The sequence below is a fragment of the Apium graveolens genome, chromosome 1 (assembly GCF_009905375.1).
Source record: "Apium graveolens cultivar Ventura chromosome 1, ASM990537v1, whole genome shotgun sequence".
In the NCBI taxonomy this organism is placed as follows: Eukaryota; Viridiplantae; Streptophyta; class Magnoliopsida; order Apiales; family Apiaceae; genus Apium; species Apium graveolens.
In genome coordinates, this window is record NC_133647.1 from 197750631 (window position 1) to 197774687 (window position 24057).

At 36.0% G+C, this 24057-nt stretch overlaps 3 protein-coding genes across 6 annotated transcripts; 1 reads left to right on the plus strand and 2 right to left on the minus strand.

The window, feature by feature from the left end:
- Positions 1-6106: 6106 nt before the first annotated feature.
- On the plus strand, positions 6107-10617 carry LOC141715213 (uncharacterized). Its single transcript, XM_074518693.1, has 2 exons — positions 6107-6441; positions 6828-10617. Exons 1-2 carry the CDS (start codon positions 6107-6109, stop codon positions 10615-10617), a joined length of 4125 nt encoding a protein of 1374 aa, XP_074374794.1.
- Positions 10618-11919: 1302 nt separating this feature from the next.
- On the minus strand, positions 11920-15027 carry LOC141715223 (protein ACCELERATED CELL DEATH 6-like). The gene is made up of 4 exons (XM_074518699.1): positions 14454-15027; positions 13780-14148; positions 12813-13378; positions 11920-12585 (listed from the first exon to the last, which is right to left on the minus strand). Exons 1-4 carry the CDS (start codon positions 15025-15027, stop codon positions 11935-11937), a joined length of 2160 nt encoding a protein of 719 aa, XP_074374800.1. The 3' UTR covers positions 11920-11934.
- Positions 15028-20296: 5269 nt separating this feature from the next.
- LOC141677469 (protein ACCELERATED CELL DEATH 6-like) lies at positions 20297-23792 on the minus strand. 4 transcript variants are annotated; one of them, XM_074483436.1, is made up of 5 exons: positions 23590-23792; positions 22907-23497; positions 22487-22840; positions 21608-22140; positions 20298-21150 (listed from the first exon to the last, which is right to left on the minus strand). In XM_074483436.1, the coding sequence occupies exons 2-5, from the start codon at positions 23364-23366 to the stop codon at positions 20491-20493; spliced, it is 2007 nt and encodes a 668-aa protein (XP_074339537.1). In that variant the 5' UTR covers positions 23367-23497; positions 23590-23792; the 3' UTR covers positions 20298-20490. The 4 variants fall into 4 exon arrangements, with proteins under 4 accessions (XP_074339526.1, XP_074339537.1, XP_074339532.1 ...); XM_074483431.1 differs by having other exon boundaries at positions 22907-23512; XM_074483425.1 differs by lacking the exon at positions 23590-23792 and having other exon boundaries at positions 20297-21150; positions 22487-22798; positions 22907-23575.
- Between the last annotated feature and the right edge of the window lie 265 nt (positions 23793-24057).

The following is a 24057-nucleotide window of genomic DNA, read 5'->3' on the forward strand; positions in this document are numbered from 1 at the left end:
CAGCTCTGTTTTTTAATCTTTCTAATTCTTTCACTACTTCCTCATACAACACAGCAGCTCAAGCTATTTATATACATTAAACTAAAATACACATCATGCCTTACATCACATTTCATTTATTTCCTAGTTTTCTGGCCAACCTTGCATCTGCAGAATTCAACAGATAGCCTACCTTAATTCCAGGAGCTGCTGTGGTTTCTTTTGTTCACATGTTTCACCACCTTTTGATTTTACACCAACAGCTAAAATTAGGCTGCTTGTTATTATGTCCAGCACACCACAGTTGACTTTCTTTATTATTGTGAGCATACTTAGCTGCTACATGCATGTATATACGTTGTATGCTCCTAACAATCAAGCTGTCTTTTGATACCTGCCTCTTATTTCTTGTCTTGATATTAATGCTTCTTTACACCAAGCTGTTTATTTTTGACCAAGCTGCTGTTCTTTTATTTGTCAACCTTGAATCCAGGATTTGAGGGCATTTGTTTCTTGCTGCTGCATATCTTATTTTATACGGGAGAGTTTGAAAACTCTAACACTCCCCCTCAAACTCGACTTTGCATTCCAAGCATTGCTTTCATTTTATGAAACACTTCCGGCTTCAATGGCTTCGTAAATATGTCCGCTAAATTGTCTTCTGTCCTGCAGTGCACCAACTCCACAATTTTGTCATTCACCTGCTCTCGAATGAAATGATATTTTATGTTGATGTGCTTGCTTCGACTATGTGACACTGGATTTTTCGTGAGTGAGATAGCAGATTTATTATCCACGTAAATAGTAACCGGATCAACCTTTGCAAGATTTAACTCGCCCAATATGTAGCCTAGCCACATAGCTTGACATGCGCATGCTGCTGCTGCCATATACTCCGCCTCACATGTTGACAGAGCCACTGTCTGTTGCTTCTTTGATGACCATGAAAATATTGCTGAACCGATATGAAAAGCATATCCCGAAGTGCTTTTCCCGTCATCCAAGTCACCGCCATAATCACTGTCTGAGTAGCCAACTAATTTTGAATTTTGAGAATGCATGTAAAACAGACCATGATCAAGTGTACCTTTTATGTACCTCAAAATTCTTTTAGCTGCCATGAAATGATCTTGCTTCGGCTTCTCCATGTACCTACTAACCAGTCCAACTGCGTACATAATATCTGGATGAGTGAAAGTTAGGTACCTCAGACTTCCAACCAAACTTTTGAACAATGTCGGATTTACCGACTCCCTTGTTGAATCAATTCTGAGCTTTATACTTGCTTCAGCTGGCGTGCTCACTGGCTTGCATTCTTCCATTCTGAATTTCTTTAAAATCTGTTCCGCATATTTTTTCTGTGACATAAAAATCCCGTCTTTGCTTTGCTTTACCTCGACTCCAAGAAAGTACGACATTTGACCAATATCTGTCATCTCAAATTCGTTAGTCATAACTTTCTTAAAATCATCAAACATACCAGGGTTGTTTCCAGTAAAAATCATGTCATCCACGTATAAGCACACGATCATAATATCTCCCCCTGAATTTGTTTTCGGGTAAAGTGCATGCTCGTAGGGACTCTTCACAAAACCATTTTTCTGGAAATATTCATCAACCCTTGTGTTCCATGCTCTCGGAGCTTGCTTTAAACCATACAAAGCTTTCTTCAATTTGTAGACTTTGTTATTCTGGCCTTTCTGAACATATCCTGGTGGTTGCTCGATATAGACTTCTTCTTCAAGATAGCCATTCAGAAATGCAGACTTGACATCCATCTGATAAATCTTCCACTGATTCTGAGCTGCAATTGCTGTAAGCAGTCTTATGGTATCAATTCTTGCAACTGGAGCAAATACCTCGTCATAGTCAATTCTATATCTCTGCTTGTAGCCTTTAGCCACTAGCCTCGCCTTGTATTTTTCCACTTCACCATCCTGATTTGTCTTTGTCTTGTAGACCCACTTGACACCAATTGCTTTGTGTCCTTCTGGAAGATCTGTGAGCTCCCAAGTGTCATTCTTCTTGATTTCACCAATTTCTTCATCCATGGCTTTATTCCATTTGCTTTCTTCAGAAGCTTCCTCAAATGTAACTGGATCACACTCATCCATTAAGCAAAACAATGAATAATCAAAGGTAGTTTGTACCGGACTTGTTGCTTCATATATATTATCCAAACTCCGCATTTTCCTTGGCGCTCCCCCTGAACTGCTGCTTCCTCCAGTCGATGGTGTTGATGCAGGAGTTTGTTGATTTGGACTTTGGGGAGGAGTTGGATCATCATCTTCATCATCCTCAATGTTGGAATCATTACCGTCATCATCATCATCATTAAAGAACAGACCTGCAACTTTTCTTTCTTCGTCACTCCATTTCCAGTAGTCTGATTCATCGAACTCAACATCTCGAGAAATGATTAATTTCTTCGTGAGGGGATTGTAGAGTCTGTACGCCTTGCTTCTTTTGTCATATCCAGTAAAGATGCACTTCTCGCCTTTATCATCCAGCTTCTTCCTTTTCTGATCTGGAACATGTGCATATGCAATGCACCCAAAAATTCTGAGATGTCCAACAGATGGTTTGCTACCACTCCATGCTTCATTTGAAGTTTTGTTTCTAACACTTTTAGTTGGACAACGATTCAACAAATAAACTGCACATAGAACGGCTTCAGCCCAGAAAGTTCTCGGCATATGCTTTGCTTTGACCATGCTCCTTGCCATGTCAAGAATAGTGCGATTCTTTCTTTCTGCAACGCCATTTTGTTGAGGAGTATATGCCGCTGTCAACTGATGATTGATTCCATGTGCTCTGCAAAAGCTTTTAAATAAATTTGAAGTATACTCGCCTCCTCTGTCTGATCGGAGTACCTTCAAATAATGACCACTTTGTTTTTCTGCCAAAGCTTTGAACTCCTTGAATTTATCAAGAGCCTCCGCTTTTTCTTTGAGGATATACACCCAACTTTTTCTGCTAAAATCATCAATAAATGTTAGGTAATACCTATTACCTCCAAGTGATGGAATATCAAATGGACCAGCAATATCTGTATGGACAATCTCCAATGGCCTTCTGGCTCTCCATGATTTTCCAACGGGAAAACTTTGTCTGTGTTGCTTCCCCTTAACACATGCTTCACATAAATTTTCTGGTTCATTGATTTCTGGCAAGCCGTCCACCATCTTTGTCTTTGACAACAATTTTAAACCAGAAAAACCAAGATGACCATATCTTAAATGCCATAACCACGAGTCATTTTTAATGACCGTCTTCAAACACCTCTGCATCTTCGTCTGTATATCAAGTGTAAACAAACGATTCTTTGACATCTCCACATCTGCAATTAATTCTTGATCCCGATTCCTGATGACAAGAGAATTATCCTGCATCTGTATATAATGTCCTTTCTCCACAAGTTGGCCAAGACTGATGATGTTACTTTTCAAAGCAGGTATATGGTAAACATCATTAATAAACTTTTTCTCACCATTCTTCAATACAATCGTAATTGTACCTTTACCTTTGACTGGCATCTTCGATGAATCACCAAACGTAACTTCTCCGCTGATGGTCTCGTCTATCTCCGTAAATAAATCTTTATGGCCCGTCATGTGGTTGCTTGCACCAGAGTCAAGATACCAAACATTTTTCTTGCTCTCCTCGTTGCCATTATAAGTGAGGAACATAGCAGTGCCAATATCTTTGTCTTTTTTTGCTGCTGCAAAATGACTTCTTTCTTCCACTTTCGGTGATCTACATTCATAACTGAAATGGCCAAATTTATTGCAATTATAGCACTGAAATTGAGACTTGTCACCTCGTTGAAATCCTCCTCGTCCTCGTCCTCTAAAATTCTGACCACGGCCAGATGAACGATAACCTTCAGTGTTCTGGCTTCTGTTGAAGGACTGTCTTCCACGTCCTCTTCCACCACGGTAGCCACCTCTAAAGCCACCTCTTCCACGACCAGAACTGCTACTGCTTGAACTTTCACCAATTGACACCTTACTTTGCAACGCCTTTTCTAAATGGATTGTATCATCATACTGGTTCATCCGCTGCTCATGCGCTTGAAGTGAACCAACTAGCTCATCAATGGAAATTGTGGACAAATCTTTTGACTCCTCGATAGAAGTAACCACGTAATCAAATTTTCTCATCAACGAACGGAGTAATTTTTCCATGACCCGAACATCATCGAGACTTTCTCCATTTCTCTTCATCTCATTTGTCACTGTTTTTAAACGAGTAACATATTCACCAATATTTTCTGAGGGCTTCATTTTAATATTTTCGAACTCGCCACGAAGAACTTGGAGCCGCACCTTTTTTACTTTCTCCACGCCTTGGAATGATTTCTGCAAAATCTCCCACGCATCTTTTGCTGTTTTTGTATTTGAAATTTTTTCAAAGGTTGATTCGTCAACTCCTTGAATAATTGTATATAACGCCTTTTTATCTTTTTTCCGGGTCTCTTTCAAAATCATCTTCTCAGCAATTGACAGGGCTGCTTCAGCGGCTGCATCTGTGGGCTCGTCATACCCGCTTTCGACAATATCCCAATTATCATAAGAACCGAGTAATACCTTCATTTGAATACTCCAGTTCCCGTAATTTATACTCGTCAATTTTGGAATATTTGGTTGCACCATCGTCGCCATTTTTCATGAACGGAACCTTAGCTCTGATGCCACTTGTTGGAAACGGAATGGGCTTGGGCTTATAAAATACTTATACAAGCTATAATAATAAATTGTATACTCACGCCTGTTTGTCCAAATGAAAAACAAAACACAGGGATGTAAAGCTACAACTTTTGATTTCACTACAGGAACAACAACATAGGCTACAGCCTTTTTCTATTACACAGAATAGAGCTTCAACTCTGTTTTTTAATCTTTCTAATTCTTTCACTACTTCCTCATACAACACAACAGCTCAAGCTATTTATATACATTAAACTAAAATACACATCATGCCTTACATCACATTTCATTTATTTCCTAGTTTTCTGGCCAACCTTGCATCTGCAGAATTCAACAGATAGCCTACCTTAATTCCAGGAGCTGCTGTGGTTTCTTTTGTTCACATGTTTCACCACCTTTTGATTTTACACCAACAGCTAAAATTAGGCTGCTTGTTATTATGTCCAGCACACCACAGTTGACTTTCTTTATTATTGTGAGCATACTTAGCTGCTACATGCATGTATATACGTTGTATGCTCCTAACAATCAAGCTGTCTTTTGATACCTGCCTCTTATTTCTTGTCTTGATATTAATGCTTCTTTACACCAAGCTGTTTATTTTTGACCAAGCTGCTGTTCTTTTATTTGTCAACCTTGAATCCAGGATTTGAGGGCATTTGTTTCTTGCTGCTGCATATCTTATTTCATACGGGAGAGTTTGAAAACTCTAACAGTTTCAATAGATGTATGAACGAACATACGGTGTATACTAAAATGTCAAGTAATGAAGTGATCATAGTAGGTGTCTATGTCGATGATTTATTGGTGACAGGGTCTAACAAACGAGAGGTTGAAGATTTCAAGCTGAAGATGAGTAAACAATTTGAAATGACCAACCTGGGATTGTTATCTTTTTATTTGGGTATAGAAGTATGTCAGGGAAAGATGCACACCATGCTGAAATAATCTGGATATGCTAAGAAATTGCTTGAAAGGAGTGGAATGCTAAACTGTAATCCGTCGAAGTACCCCATAGAACACAAACTACAGCTGGACAAGGATAAGGGGGGAAAGTTGATAGACGCTACTGAATACAGGTGCATCGTCGGAAGCTTGAGGTATCTAACACATACTCGGCCAGATATTATATTTGTTATAAGTGTAGTTAACAGGTTTATGGAGAAACCTACGATCAAACACTACCAAGCACTGAAGCATATATTGAGATATGTGAGAGGTACAATTGACTATGGGCTGGTGTACGTAATCGAGAGTAATGGAAGACATTTATCGGGTTTTCGGACAGTGATTTAGGAGGAGATATTATAGATAGGAGGAGCACTGGAGGGATGTGTTTTTATTTAAATAAAAGTTTAATCTCCTGAGCGTCGCAGAAACAAAGAGTAGTTGCGCTATCATCTTGCGAAGCGGAATAAATGGAAGCTACCACAACAGCGTGTCAAAGCATCTGGCTTCGTGATTTGCTGGAAGAAATTACAGGACATCAGTTGGGACCAGTTGTGCTCCATGTGGACAACAGATCTGCAATCGAATTAATGAAGAACCCTGTGCTGCATGGTAGAAGCAAGCACATCGATGTGCAGTTTCATTTCATCCGAGAATGTATTGAACGAGGTAAGCTGGTGGTTAAGTTTGTGGCTTCACAGGAACAACGAGCTAATATCTTAACTAAAGCGCCGACAAGAATTAATTTTGAAGAAATGAGGGAAACAATTGGGGTTAAAGATCTTGCACGAGTTATGTCAACCTTGTAATCTGGAAACATGTTCAGATTAGGGGGGAATATGTTGGATATTTAATTAATCTAAACATATTTGAATAAATTAGGATAATGTTTGTTTTATATATTAGAGGTGTGTAGATTTGGTCAGCTGGAGTAGCATAAGTTTAGGAGCAGAATAAGGTAGCAGACTTATGTTAGGAGTTTGTTTACGTGGTTTCCATTTTGTTGGCACTACTTTCCTTTGTATTTATGTTCCTACTGTACGCTTGTTTTCATTTATCAAGTTAAAGCGATTTAACAATTTTCATTGTGAAAATTTTGGCCATTTTGTGGAGAAACAATTTTCATTGTGAAATCATAAGTTACTCGAGGAACCATATCGATCTGAGTGTTCTAGATAATGGTTCTGTTAGTTGGAGGCTTACGTGTTTTTACGGGTTCCCAGAGCGTGAACGTCGTCGAGATTCTTGGCAATTTATTCAACAGTTAGCTTCCCGTTCCTCTCTTCCATGGTGCATCATGGGAGACTTTAACGACTTGTTGTATGCTACTGACAAACAAGGTCGTATTGAGCATCCTCAATCTCTTTTTACTGGTTTTCATAATACTATAGAAGAGTGTCAGCTTATTGAGCTTGACCTTAATGGTGGGAGTTTTACCTGGGAAAAAAGTAGAGGCACATCGAACTGGGTTAGAGAACGTTTGGATAGATCGTTTGCCACTCAGAATTGGTGGTCCAAATTTCCTCTCTGTCATCTAAAGATTGTTCAAGTTGCAAGGTCTGATCACGACCCTATAATCTTAGAGTTGATGAAAGTGGATATTTCGAGGAAAAGTTTCAGATTTCGCTTCGAGAATATATGGTTGAAAGAACCTAATTTTGTCACGGAGGTGAAGGAGTTTTGGAAGAGCATTCCAGTAGCTCATCTTATTCCTAAGCTTGCTGAGGTTTCAACTTATATGGCAAGATGGGGGAGGACATTCTTTCATAAGTTCAAAGAGAAGATCAGAGTTCAGAAAAATATCATGGAGTCCCTGGGGAATAGAACAGATGACGATAGTGTTCAAGGCTATTTGGAGGCTAAGGAGGAGTTGAATAATCTGTTTTATAAGGAGGAGGTGTACTGGAAACAAAGGGCGAAGCTCTTTTGGCTAGCTGAGGGAGATGATAATACAAGGTTTTTTCACACTAGTGCTTCAGCAAGGAAAAAGTCGAATCATATCACGCACTTAAGGAATGAGAATGGGGACTGTGTTAAGGATACTGATGGCATGTGTCAAATAGTCCACCAGTATTTTTCGAATTTATTTGCAGGTGATACTGTTGAGGATGGAGCTTCTGATTTTACTAGTCCGAGACAGGTTACAAACGACGAGAATTTGATGTTATGCGCTGAGTTACAGTTCGAGGAATTTTCTGAAGCCATTAAGCAAATGCACCCTGACAAATCTTCGGGTCCGGACGGTTTAAATCCGGCCTTCTATCAATCTTTCTGGAACATCATGGGGCGTGAGATATTTGATTGCTGTAAGCAATGGCTTGACAGTGTTTCTTTCCCATATGATTTGAATAGTACGAATGTGGTACTAATTCCGAAGAAGGATAATGCTGACAATATGAAAGACCTGCGTCCAATAGCACTCTGCAATGTGTTATATAAAATTTTGGCGAAGGTATTGGCCAATCGAATCAAAAAAGTGTTGCCTAACATTATCTCGGAGAACCAGTCAGCATTTGTGCAAGATCGTAGCATCACTGACAATGTTTTGGTGGCCTTTGAACTTATTCATCATCTTCGACATAAGAACAGGGGAAGTGAGGGTGAAATCGCCCTTAAACTGGACATAAGTAAAGCTTATGATCGTGTCAGTTGGAATTATCTGGAGCATAGATTACGAGTAATGAATTTCGCTCAAAAATGGATTGATTGGATGTTGTTGTGCGTAAAAACGGTTTCCTACCAGTTTTGTATTAATGGTTCCATTGTTGGTCCAGTAATTCCGAAACGAGGGCTTCGTCAAGGTGACCCTCTCTCACCGTACCTCTTCTTGCTATGTGTGGAAGGCATATCTAATGATCTTGATAATGCTGTGCTTAATGGAACGGTTCATGGTTGTCAGATTGCTTCTACTGCCCCATCAATATCACATCTTCTATTTGCAGACGATAGCTTCCTCTTTTTTCGAGGGACAACAGGGGAGGCTCTAGCAATCAAATCAATTCTGACAAATTACGAAAGGTGTTCAGGTCAATCAGTCAACTATCAGAAATCGGGGATATTTTTTAGTGCCAACGTTCGTCAACAGAAGAGACAGGAGTTGTCTAATATCTTGGGGGTTCACAACAGTATTGAGGGTTCTAACTACTTGGGTCTTCCGTCGTTAGTGGGCAAATCTAAAACTAGAGTTTTTGGGTACTTGAAGGAGAGATCCAGGAAACGTATCCAAGGGTGGTACAAAAAAACTGTCTCAAGGGCTGGAAAATCAGTACTAATTAAGAATGTTGCACAAGCAATTCCAGCGTATACCATGTCTTGCTTTCTTTTGCCTAAGTCTCTCTGCCAAGATCTGGAAGTTATGTTCAACAAATTCTGGTGGAGATCAAGTGGGGACAGTGGTAAGGGTCTTAATTGGTTGGCTTGGAGTGCAATGGCTGGTCCGAAAGTGCAAGGGGGTTTGGGTTTTAGAAGCCTCTATGGTTTTAATATTGCGCTATTGGGGAAGCAATGTTGGAATATGCTGAACAATCCTGGTTCTCTGGTATCTAGGCTATTCAAGGCCCGGTATTTTGCAAATACCAGTATGTTCGAAGCTCAAAAAGGGCGTAATTCGAGCTATATCTGGCAAGGTTTGAAGACGGCTATGGACTCTCTCCGTTCAGGCTTTAGATGGGTGGTTGGTAATGGGGAAAGTATCTGTGCTACTAAAGATCAGTGGATAAGAGGGAAAACAGACTATTGTGTGGTTAATGATCATAGTTATGCTGGCAGGTCAGAAAAGGTTTCGAGTTATATTGATGCTGATACTAAGAGTTGGATGTCCCATCAAGTTTTTGAGAATTTTCTACTCGAAGATGCTAGAGCCATTATTTCTATTCCTCTACCTCGTGTTAATACTGAAGACCGTGTTGTTTGGGCTGGTTCATCCTCGGGGATTTATACTGCTAAAGAAGGTTATAAGCATTGGCTTAACCTTAATAGTATCGGTCATAATGGTATCCATTCAGATGGGTGGAAGAAGCTTTGGTCTCTGTTTATTCCTAACAAAATTAAAATTTTTATCTGGAGACTTTGCAGGAACACAATTCCTACACGATGGAGACTGAGGTTTAAAGGAGTTCGAGTGCCTATAACGTGCCCAGTGTGTAACTCGGATGTAGAGCACCTCTTGCATGTTTTCTTTGACTGCTCATTTGCTAAGCAGTGTTGGCAGTATGCAGGAATGGCTCTGAATACGGATCTCATTGAAGATGCTCCAGTCTGGCTGCTTAACACGCTGGCTACTGGCAAATCAGAAAGTAATGTAAAGGTTTGTACGATTCTATGGGGCATCTGGAATTGGAGGAACAAGCGAGTTTGGGAGAGTAAATCTGTACCAGCAGCTTTAGCCATGGATAACAGCTTTCAACATGTATCTGAGTGGAAATCAGCTCGAACCAGTCTTAAGAGATCTCACGGTACCAGTGGCCCTCAACCTAGTAAGCATGCTGTCAAATGGCAGCCTCCTCTAAACGGGGTATTAAAGTTGAATGTTGATGCTTCGTTCAAGTCGGATAAGGAGAATTTCTCTCTGGGTATGGTCATTCGAGACAGTAATGGAGCTTTTGTGGAGGGTAGAACTATGTGCAAACCTCCTGTTGGCTCAGTGTTTGAAGCGGAAGCAGTAGGGGTTAAGGAGGCTTTATCCTGGGTGAAAGCTAGAGGTATGACTGAGCAGGTAGTGGAGGTAGAGACAGACTCTATGTTGGTAGTTATCGGTCTCAGGAGTACGTCAAGGAATTTGCTGGAAGTGGGGGAAGTGATCGAGCAATGCAAGATGCTCCAGAGGGAGTTAGATAACACTTCTGTTCATTTCATTAGGAATCATGCTAATAGGGTAGCTCATGAATTTGCTCGCTTACCCTGTTTAGTTAATTGCCATTCAGTTTTTTTGTCTCTCCCAGATTGTGTGGAAGAGGCTGTTCTTCGTGATATTTCAGTTTAATGGAAATTTTCCTTTCAAAAAAAAAAAAAAAAAGTTAAAGCGATTTTCTTCCAATTTATATACATACTAGTATGTGCGTGGGTATCGTTTATATATCTATAGTAATAGCAGTGCTAAAAGTTAGTTTGAGTTGTTTAATATATGCTAGATAACCAGTGAAGTAATTGCCTAAAATTATTCTAAGAAAACTTATAATATAGGTTAACAAAGAAATTATTATTCTATATTTAGTTGAGGACATTTCATGTCAAGTCAACTATAAAAATATTTCGGGTCTAACGAAAAACTATAATTTTCAATCAATCAGCAACCAAACGTTAATTTATTAAAAAAATTTAAATATGAACACAATTTCTTACCTAACTATTATATAAACATGAGGAACAAAAAATCAAACAAACTTTAAACAAATGAGGAAAAGAAGAAAGATTTATGCTCAATTTTTGGTGTTGTGATAAACAAAATTGAACTTGAATGAGTTTTAAGGGTTTCTCACAAGTTGAAGTAGTAGGGGGTACAAACTTGTATCCGTTCTTTAAAATGCTCATGTTTTCTTACAAATTATCTGATACACTAATCATGCTCTAACGAATCTAGGATAAAGTCCCCGTTGAGAAAATATTTTTCTAATCCTAATTTTTAGGTAAAAATTAGTGAATTTTTTTTCATGAAATACCGGGTAGCCTCAAAATATTGACGAAATTTCATTTTAGTCTCAGCTGTTTGCATATCATGCTTCTATCACCGACTATGACTGATACTTAATGCTTTTTAGGGTGAATTGAATACGTTGTAAATGGAAGTGTTGTTGTTCCTTGGATTGGTTAAACGGTTAAGTTGGTGATGGATATCAAAACCAGTCAGGAGAAGTGCCAATGTGTATGTCTCATCTAGTGTGCTCCTTCACAGGTCTGTTGCAACTAATTTCTGTGCTGCATCAACTACATGAACTGTTCAGTAATTATCTTTAAGTAAGCATGATTGTCATATCGATCATCCCAACGCCCCACTCCCCAGGGTCTTTTTCTCTTTGCCTTACTGATTTTGCTGTTCTGATTTGTGGATCAATAAATTAACTTTAATATGAGAGTTGAAATTCTGCAGTTTCCTCATCAAATTTTTTAATTACTACTAATCAATGTTGGTTAAGTTGCAGATTGTGATAAACATACTTACGATCAAGATGGTTTCCTGCCCCAGCTATTTCAAGAGAAATTATACATTCATATAATTCTTGCAATGTAAAGAAAATTGATTTGACAGCACATCATGAAATTTCGAAATACATATAATAGACTGGTACAGTGACTAGCCTTCTCAAACTTTGATTTTTCTTCTTTTACAATCACACATCATCTTAATCAATAAAACAATAAGGGATAAAAAGAAAGTGGAACAGATCATGCAAACAATCAGAGCAAGACCGGGTGAATGGGATAGCACGACATATATACCTGCTATAAAGGTCAAAATCATCGCAATAACAGAAACGATGTTGAGTACTGTTGACGCTACATCGAATTTTGAAACTTGATGGGGATCATCATACAGCGATGAGATGAAGTAGAGAAACAGGGAAGTTATTGATAGTGCAAGAGCTAATGCATCAGATACCATAAATACTTCAAAAGCTTTTTTCTTTGAAAGAAGTACTAGCCCTTCCTCGGGTTCTCCACTTTCATGGTAACCACCCGGCATGGTAAATCCTACCGTAAAAGTTACCGTTGTGATGAGTGCGGTAACTATTATCTGTGTAGTGGTTCTTTCCCTGTATGATTTAATTTTTTCTTTCCACAGTTTAAGCTCTTCTTCCACAATATTAGTTATGTGATCTTCGAATTTGAGGTCTTTTAACAACCGTTTAGTTGTGTGCCCTGGATTTTCACGATTACTCCATTTCCCTCTAATATTTGTGCGCCAGAATTGCCGAGTAGCTGAGGCTTGGTCAAGTAAATATTTAATTTTCGCCTACAAACAAGGATGATGAAACAATTAGATCAAACTTTTGAAATATCTTATAAGTAGATTCTGATATTAAAAAAAGCCTTGTCACTTTTGAAATACATTCTATCCCTTTTTGGATAGAGTGTTTGTAGTAAACACAATTCTGATTTGGCATTTATGAAATTGATTTATATAGTATACAGGAATCATGTAAAACACCTAGTTTAAAGAAAATTAGGTGAAGTACGTACCTGATCGTCCTTGACCTCTTCCTGAGAATATAACATATCTGATGGTGTCAAGCCTTGTTTGTTTTTAACCATCATATCAACTGAATTGTGTTTGATGAGCTCAGGGACAAAGCAACCCTTAGCAATAAGTAGATGCAGAGGCGTATTACCGTCTTTATCCTGGCCATTTACTATCTTGTCTATAAGATTTCTTGGACAATGTGCTAGAATGGTCTGTATCATATCTTTATTGCTTTGTTCCACTGCTATGTGTAGCATGTTTTGATCCCTAATACCAGTGTATACACTTGATGTAGCTGGCAATAAATTCATCAATAATACTGCTGTAGAAATAGAACCTTCCTGGACTGCTAGAAAAATGGGGGATAGTCCGAAATTGTCATCAGTGAGTTTGTAACCAGCATCTCTTTGGGCATTTAGGATAGCCTCAATTATTTGATCAAATTTGCAAAACACGGCATAGTGAAGTACTGTCCATCTCCCGCTATATTCGGATATATTATTAAGTTGTGGAGCTGGTCTAGCTGCAAGATGTTTGTCATATTCCAAGAGACCATAAAAAAGTTCTGGAACATGGCAAAAAAAGAAGTTATGCGGAGTTGTGTAAATTAGTAACTTTAAATTGCATAAATTATTTATGAACTATGCATATTTTTAGCAACAAGTCATTATACAAACCTAACAGGACTAAAACAAAATTTGCCGATCAGATTAAAAAACATATATATAATCCAAGAATTAATCAACATATAAAAGTATATATATTGCACCAAAATGGTTTCAGTTACTCTCTCGAAGTCTCAAACTGTAAATTGTGGTGTGAGAAAATACAAAACAAAGGAGCAAAGTCTTTTTTTTCTTATTTGTAAACTTGATAGTAAGACAAATGAAAGTGGAGACCAGGACTTAAACTGGTACATTAGAAAATGGAAGCTGCAAATCTTTACGATAAGATTTTTGAAGATACCTTCATTCTTGTCTTTAACAGCTTCAAACAAAAGGACAAGACCAGTATGATCAGTTTTTCCATCTTCGCATTTTTCACAGAGTATTTTGACAATATCCGGGTACCCTTTTCTGACAGCTATGGGAATTAGAGACTTAAGACCACTCTTTTTCATTTCGGTTGCAGGTTTATATGCCGGATCTTCTTCTAGTATCAACTTAACTGCGTCCAGGTGATTTGTCAGCACTGCTAGACTTAAGAGAGTTTGATTTTCGTGGTCAGTTCTATCGAATAAAGCTTTGAAATAGTCATCCAACCCATTCTTTAACAGTGATGAACGCTTGGCCGAATCCATGAGTATCATAACTATATCTTTGTGGGTATTTCCTGCTGCAAATGAATTTAAGTGCAGGTATTAGTAAGGTAAAAATCAAGGAGGAAATATGAGTGTCAGTTATTGTCAGGGGATATAGTAAGGGACACCGGGAAACACGTATCACCCTTATATTAAAAAAAATTACTGTCGCAATTTTCTCAAAAAAATGTAAGTGTCCCCCTAAGATTTTGAAAATATAGGGGTGTTCTCGTAAAAATCATAAGTTCAGGTATGCTGATTTGTAAATTGTCGTCAGTCAGATATTTACAAAACCAAACAAAAATTTATAGGTACATGAATATATACTACTCCTGTGTACCTTGATCGAATTGCCGAAGAGCAGCATGCAGAGCAGTTGTCCCTTGAGGGCCATCTAAGGATGGCGCCGTGCAAGTTTTACAGATCAACTTGACAATATCATAGTACCCTCTTGCAACCGCAGCGTACATTGGAGTTTCACCTTCCTGATTTTGAATATGTCGGTCATTTTGATCTGCATTTACCAACAGCTCAACAGAAGCCACCTCACCTTTGTATACAGCATAGTGCAAGGCAGTGTTCCCAATGAAGTCTGCTTGCCTTAAATATTCTTCAAAAGCACTTGGTAAATTACTTCTGGCTGCATTGATGAGGATCTCGACCACTTCAGTCCGTCCTTGAGATGCTGCAAAGTGAAGCGGAGTGTTTCCATTTGAATCCAGCTTGACCAGAAGGTTTTTGTCAGCAAACTGCGTCAAGATGAAGTTCACTAGTTCTTTGTTTCCATAGAAGCATGCAACGTGAAGGATAGTTTCACCGTAGTCTTTCCCCCGGTGATCAGCAAGCGTTGCGAATTTCTCTATGGCATCAGTATCTCCGGCAAGGGCGTCAGCAAACAAAGTGTCTAAATCCATAATAATATATATATAGCTATGTACAGTATATATATGCACGATAAAATTAAATTGATTGACTTAAGATGGATCAAATGCTATTCAGCATTTCTTAACTATTTATACTTGTACCAAACCAAACATCACCAGCAGCTGCCTGTCTTAAATTAATAAACAATTGTACGTAGAAGAACCAGGGCAGATATCTGTCTCATATGGCCGTCTCAAACTAATTTTTAACATGTTTCAAGTTGGGTGTAAATTAAATAAAACATGTTGAATTATACAAATAAAATCCAACAACCGATTCCTAACCCAGTTGGTCAGTGAAAAAGATCAGCATTCAGAATCACTGTTATAAGATATATAAGATGTTCAAGTTATTGATGTTCAAGTTTGATTTATAAAAACAAGCTGATGTGAAACACATTTAAATTTTATAATAAATTAATAGGCTCGTGAAATTAGACCAACAAATTTGTGAACTAGGTTCCAAAATATAGCTACTGAATGAGTATACCATCATCCTCAATTATTGTATGTAATAAAAATTAAACATGATAAAATTAGCTAAATTTTTGAATATGTAATCCACTAAAATATAAATAAATACTAAGATATAATTATTAGTGTATAAATTTATTTACAAACTTCCATGAATAGTTTGTAAAATTTTTAGTATAATATAAATTTTTATAGAAAATTTAATTTAAATTATGTATTATTTAATTAATATACTCGACACCACAAAATTTATTAAAGAAAACTTGCTATCTCACAATTTAAATTAAAATAACTATGATTGTCCTGTAGCAAGGGCCAATCAATGCCAACAAATTATGTCATGAATTGAATATAACTTATGTGCTAATGATGTAAAATATTTTTTTATGTGTTATGCTAGTTTATTCAGGGAAAGAAGTACTTGTGACTTAGGAAATTTAAATAAAAAATATACCTTTACAAAATCATTGTAAAGAGGTTGGTGAAATTAGACTGACAAGTTCGTGAACAATCATTGTAGTTAGACCTTGAGAATAATTAAAAATTTTAAACAATAAGATGTTTAAGTTTGATTAAAAACAAGCTCAGATCAAACACATTTAAACTTTATAATAAAGAGACTGGTGAAATTAGACTGACAAGTTTGTGAACAAATAGGCTCCAAATATAGCTACTGATTGAGTTAGCTACTAATTGAGTTTACAGACATCCTCAATTAATTATTGTATGTAATAAAAATTAAACATGTTAAAATTATCTAAATTTTTAAATACATAATCCACTAAAATTTAAATAAAATACTAAGATATTATTATTGGTGTAAATTTATACACAAACTTATATGAATAGTTTGTAAAATTTTAATATAATATAAATTTTTAAAGAAAACTTTAGTTTAAATTATGTATTATATAATTAATATACTTAGCACCACAAAATTTATTAAAGAAAACTTTGCTACCTAACAACTTAAATTAAAATAGCATGATTGTCTTGTAGCATAGGCCAACCAATTATGTCATGAATTGAATATAACATATATGCTAATGATGTAAAATATTTTTATATTATGCTAGTTTATTCACGGAATGACTTAGGAAAATTTTAAATAAAAATGTATACCTTCACAAAATCAACACTAGAAATATGTTTTTTATATTTAAATTGTAATCGCTTAAAAAAATAATTTCAAAATTATTGGTATTAACAATTACTATAAAAAAGTTGAACTTGAAATGAATTGAAAAATATGATATCTTTTAATAATTATTCACTTTTATTATTAACATACGAAATAAATGGGTATTTCAATTCCAAATTTAGTTATATTATAATCACATGAAAAGCATAACATTATTGGTGGAGAAAACAAAATTATTGATATCTAAATATTTGTTCAGTTGTGTTGCAAGTATATGGATTGAAACGATACGTACAAATTTAAATTTACTTAAACTGTAAAATTCAAAAATAAATTAAAAATTTAAACATATGAATTAAATAGTTATAAAAATTAAAATTTAATAAAAGTGTAGTGCCATTATTTGGAGAAAAATTGATTAATTTGAAAAATGTGATATTTTTTAATTATAGGAATTAAATGAGTATATTCAATTTTAAAATTAAATTTAGTTGATAACCTAATTGAAAATTGAGATTAATCTAATGACCTAATTGAAAATTGAGAAAAATTTGAGAGTAAATCACGTCATTTTTTCATTAGAGATTTTAACGAAACTGACGGGAATGATGAATTTGTAAGTTTTTAAATATTTCATGATTTTACCGAAATTTTCTTTAATTTGGTGACTCGGTGGCAAGTTAGCCATTTTACCCAAAAATATAGTCCATAAGGCATGGCAGGTTTATTTCTTTTTTATCAGTATACTAAAATTAAAAAAATAACATTGAACCTAATTAACGATTTTGATTTATCACTTTTAAAATTATTGTTCCGTATTTCAGATACATTACCGACAATCAATCATTCGAACTATTTTTCTCGATATAAGTATATACCGGTTTTGTCTAGCTCGGGAGGTTTTAATATCATCAATAAAATTTAAAATTAATTTAAACTAAAAATTTATTAAAATCTAATCCACTGATTTCAATAAAAATGACCTAAAGTATAGATTTTCAATTGATTGATTATTGCATTAAAAGATAGATAGTTTACCAAATATAGAAAATATGGACTGACTTCTTTAAAAATTAGGTTTATATATAATTGAACTAAGATAAACCCTTAACACGTAAATTACTTTAATCTTATATAAATAATAATTTAGTTTATACATCTAACAAGGATGAAGATAAGAGATAAATACTTATCACTTAAACTATTTTAGTCTTATATTAATATATAATTTTAAAATTACTGGGCTCATATATACATATTAAGGTGAATATGTTTTAACAAGTCCCAAAATGAGTGAACTTATTGGTCGTTTGGTCAACTAGCTTGATTTCCTTTGTTTATTAGTTTGAGTGAACGGAAAAAAACAGTAATCTAAATACGTTCATTTCATTTTTTGGATCATAAATAAAGATAGCATAAAAAATGAAATAATACCCAAAATACACCACTTTCCAACTTTAACTGTCCAAAATACCCACCAGCGGGAAAAGTGACCAAAATACCGACGAAATGCGCATTTTAGAGATGCGTATTCTGATTTTCAAAATTTTAACAAAGAATACGCATGTCTGACATGCGTATTGAATATGCATGTCTGACCAGACATGGATATTTTTTGTAAAAATTTTGAAAATCATAATACTCAAGATAATAATGCGTATTTCATCGGTATTTTGGGCACTTTTCCCGCCGGTGGGTATTTTGGGCAAATCTCCCCAAATGGTGGGTAACTTATATTTTTTGCCAAAACATGGCCCGGTAAAATCCCGGGCTAATCGCGATCTTTTTAAAAGCCTGAGTTTCGGCCCGGCCGGTAAAAGTTCAATCTTTTCAAAAGCTCGGATTTTGGCTCGGACCGGTTCAAAACCCGATTAAAGCCTAATTGGATTCTACTAAATACTACTTTCTCCGTTCCACTATATTTTTTACATACTTTTTTCTTATACTTGACACGCATTTTAATACTACCGTAAAATACTAGCTTTACAACCCGTGCGATGCCCCCGGGTCTTCATTAATATTATATATAATTCTAATTTTATTATGAGAATTATAATTTGAATGTATATAATTTTTAATTAAACGTAAATAGTATATTATTGATGAGATTTGAATTATTAACGCTATTAGTATTATTTCTAAGAGTAAAGTTCTATGGAGTCCACCTTTAATTGGAGTCCTCGGAGTCCATATATGTTCTGCAAGTAAAATATAGCTTAAAATATTGCAAAACATATTATTTTTCGACAAACATCACTATTCTATCAAAAATCTTGTAGATTGCATACATTTTACAAGCAGAACATTGCAAAAATATATATTCTACAAAACATGTTTAGTTTGCAGAACATAAATGTTCATGTTGCAGAACATATTGCAGAACATATATATTGTACCGTAAATATATGAGATTTGCATGATTTTGTTGAAGTTATGCTATTTGTGTAACATGTTTTGCGAAATAACACGTTTTACAATATATTTTATTTGCAGAACGTAGATGGACTCCGAGGACTCCGATAAAAAGGTGGACTCCATAGAACTCAGCCCTTATTTCTAAATAACAATATAAATGTCTATTGCGGTATTCGAACCTGAAAACTTAGGTAGTGTATAAATAATAATATAAATATTCGTCCGCAAGGGTTGGCTCAGTTGGTTAAAGAGGGGATAACTATCTTCTTGGTCATGATAATTTTATAAACAAACAATAATAAGTGCCGAGTAAAAGCATAATACTAAGAAACGCACTATCCTTAACTTACTGTGGGGATGTTTCTTAAATTTAAAAATGTCCTAAGCTTACCAAAATAATAAAAAAAATTAAGAGAGCAACAGGCACTCTAATGACTCTAACACTGTATCATTGTAACGTTTTGTTAGGTCCCCAACTTTAAGTTTCACTAGTATAATGGAGAGTGAATCAGTAAATGAGTACATTATAAATCTACTCCAAGATTGCAGCGACATTAACATAAGCTGAAGCAAAAGGAACAACAACGTGGCATCCACTGGTTATACTGTAAATTTTTTGATGAAAGCTCAAGTAAGAGGGAAGATAGACTTTCATGCTCATCAACAGCACTTATGATATGCTTAAGTTTAACAAAAGTTCTTATTAAGGAGTTCAAACTTGTATGATTTCCTGGAAATTGGAATGCTAATAGGATGGACTAATGAGTATGAGACTATGACAGAAACTTCACGTTTCTTGGAATGATTTGAACAACAATATAAGCAAATTAGCGGAAGTACTTGGTACACGAACTTATATTGGTTAAACTGGATACTGAAATCAAACCAGTTAGGGAAAATGCCAATGCATAAGTCTGATGACCTAATTTAGTGGGCTCGTTTAGTGCTTCACAACTCTGTAGAACTGAATATATGGACTTTCCGATATTCTCGTACATTGCTTCAATAGTTTTATACCCTTAATGAGCTCGTTGCCTCAGAAAGAATAGGAAGACGCTAACTAGCATATCAGCGAACGAAAAATGCATAGAATTATGGGTATGTGAAGATAATTATATTGTACGGAAGTGAATGTTTGACAAGAATTCATCCGAATCATAAGCTTAATTAGTAGAATTTAACCAACAACAATTAGTGATTAGATCGATTTAACTACAGAATTTGCCAAAATCTCATATTAAAGCTCACTGATTTCCAGAAATCAAAAGAGCAAATTAAGCCAGTCAAAGATACATGCAAAGAGAAGAAGACATACTCTTTCAAGACAGAAATATCAATTCTTACAATGCCGTGAAAATGAATTGAAATACATCATGACAACTCGAAATACATTTACCAGTTGGATATAATGACTAACCACCTTCTCAGACTTTGATTTTTCTACTTCTTTTCCAATCATACATCATCTTAATCAATAGAACAATAAGGGATATAAAAAAAGTGGAACAGATGACGCAAACGATTAGAGCGAGACCTGGTGAATGGGAAAGCACGACATATATACCTGCTATAAAGGTCAAAATCATCGCAATAACAGAAACGATGTTAAGCCCTGTTGACGCAGCATCGAATTTCGAAACTTGGTCGGGATCATCATACATTGATGAAATGAAGTAGATAAACAGAGAAGTTATTGACAGGGCAAGTGCTGATGCATCTGATATCATAAATACCTCAAAAGCTTTTTTCTTTGAGAGAAGTACCAATCCTTCCTCGGGTTCTCCACTTTGATGGTATCCCCCGGGCATGGTAAATCCTACGGTAAAAGTTACTGTTGTGATGAGTGCGGTAACTATTATCTGTGTAGTGGTCCTTTCCCTATATGGTTTGACCTTCTCTTTCCTTTGTTCATGCTCTTTTTCCATCATTTCATTTATCTTTATCTCGAATTCTATGTCTTTTAACAACCTTCTACTCCGGGGCACTACACTTGCGACATTATTCCATCTCCCTCTAATATTTATGCGCCAAAACTGCTTCTGCTGAGTATCTTGGATGTCATCAAGCTCTGTCTTAATTCTCGCCTACAAACCAATGATGTCAAAAATTTGAAATATCTTATACATTGATTCTGAAAAAAAGACCTTATCACTTTCTTGTAATAATACTAAACTGAATAAAAAAAATCTAACACAGTAACACAATGTTCCCTTTTTGGATATATGGTTGTAGTAAGTATTCTCTGAACCTATTAAATTAACGGGCTCGAACTCAAATAATAGTGATACTAACATAAATTAAAAATTCTGGTCCAAATAATTACAAACAAAACAGGAATTTTATTGCAGAAATATTTTAGTTAGTACTATCAAATTAGTTATAACAAATAAATATAAGAAGCGCCTAGTTCTAACCAGTGGTAAGGAGCTTATCCTCTGTCGTCCCAGGTCCTGGGTTCGACTCTGGCTCACCCGAGAATTATTGAGAATAAATACTCATTTGTAAGACTATAAACCATATTAGTCAAAAAAAAGTACATACCTGTTCGTCCGTGATTTCTTCCTGAAAATATAACATATCCGATGGAGTCCAGTTTTGTTTATTTTTTGCCACAACATCAACTGAAATGTGTTTGATGAGCTCAGGGACAAAGAAACCCTGAGCAATAAGCAGATGGAGAGGCGTATTACCATCTTCATCCTTGGCATTTAGAAGCTCGTCCATGCAACTTCTTGGACAATATGCTAGAATATTATGTATCATACGTTTGTCTCTTTGAACCACCGCTATGTGTAGGATGTTTTGACACTTAACATCACGGGCTACACATAAATTGGCTGGCAATAAGTTCATCAGTAATACTAATGTAGAAGTAAATCCTTTGTTGGCCGCCAGAATGAGTGGAGATTCTATGTTGCATTCATCCATTTTGTAACAAACATCTTCTTGGGCACTTACGATAGCGTCAATTACTTGATTAAATTTGTAAGACACCGCATAGTGAAGTGCTGTCCAGTTATTACTGGTGCGAATAACAAGATATTTATTATATTCCAAGAGATCATGAACAAGTTCTGGAACATGGAGAAAAAAAAAATAGTTATGTCGAGACGTGTAAATTAGTCACTTTAAATTGCATATATTATTTATGAATTATCATAGTTTCAGCAACAGGTCAGTATACAAACAAACAGGATTAAACAAAACTTATCGACCAGATTAAAGAACATTTAATTAATGAATTACTCAAAGTCTCAAAACTTTTAGTTGTAGTGTGAGCAAATACAAAACAGAGTAGTCAAGTGTTTTTCATTCTTTTTGTAAACCAGATAGTATGAATAATGAAAGTGGAGACCAGGATTTAAACTGGAACATTAGAAAAATGGAAGCTACAAATATGTTATGATAAAAGTTGCGTACCTCTTTCGCCCCCTTCGATAGCTTCAATTAAAAGGCGATGACATGTGTAATCATTATTGTCTCCAGATTCGTATTTTGCAAAGAGTATCTGGACGATATCCTTGTACCCTTCTCTGGATGCTGTGGACATTAGAGACTTGAGATCGCTATATTTACTTGTATTCTTATTTAGATGTTGATATGCCGGATCTTCATGTAAAATAAACCGAACCACGTCCGGGTGATTTTTCAGCATTGCTAGGCTTAAGAGAGTTTGATTGTCAAGGTCGGTTCTTTCAAATAAATCTTTGAAATAGTTATCAGACCCGTTGGCTGACAGTGATGAACGTTTGGCCGAATCCATGAGTAACATAACTAATAATCAAGAAGGAAAAATGAGGGTCAATTAGTACTGGTACATAAATATATATTCCTTCATACCTTCGCGGAAATCACGAATAGCAAGATGCAGAGCAGTTGTCCCTTGAGGGCCATCTAAGGATGGTGCTGTGCAGGTTTTACAGATCAACTTGACTATATCATACTGCCCTCTTGCAACCGCAGCGTACATAGGGGTTTCACCTTTATGATTCTGAATATGTCGGTCATTTCGATCTGCATTTACTAACAGCTCAACTGAAGCTTCAACACCCCTGTATACAGCCAAGTGCAAGGCAGTGTTCCCCCTGGAGTCTGCTTGCCTTAAAAAATCTTTAACAGCACTTGGTGAATTATAAGGATCATCATCAGCAGTAGCTGAAGAAGGCCAAATACGTCTGGCTGCATCGATGAGGATCTCGACCACTTCACTGTATCCACGACCTGCTGCAAAGTGAAGTGGAGTTTGTTTATATTTATTTACCTTGACCAAGAGGCTTTTGTTAGCAAACTCCGTCACCATAAATTTTACACGTTCTGTATGTCCATCCTTGCATGCAATGTGAAGGATAGTTCCATTCTCTTCGTCTTCGCTTGGATGATCAGCTATCGTTGCCAATTTCTCTAAGGCATCAGAATCTCTGGCAATGGCAGCTGCAAACAAAGTATCTATATCCATAGTCATATATGTTTATGCACACTAAGTCGATCGACTTAAGATGGATCAGTTACTCAACATTCCTTACCTTTATATACAGGTTTGCTCCTGATCTACTTTACCCGGACTCTTCATTTTACCTTCGATTACTCGTGTCGGACAATCAATGCTTGGACATGGACACTCAGACTAGCACATTTATTTCAGGACAAAAACATGTATATTTTTCAAAATATTTATGAGTCTGATACTTGGACACGTGTCCATGTCGAATACTTCTAGTCGAGTAACATAGCCGCCTATAACCCGTGTAAAACCAAATGATCCCCAGCCATATGACCCCTATCCATCTCATACAGCCTCCTCAAACTATTTGTTCACATGCTTCAAAATTGTGGTGTAAATTAAATAGTTGAATTAATTGTAACAACTAATATCCAACAACCATTCCTGACCCAGTTGACCAATGAAAAAAATTAGCATTCAAAATCATTTTAGTGAGAGCTCAGAAATAATTCATCTTTTTATTGGAAATAAGATGTTCGAGTTCGCTTAA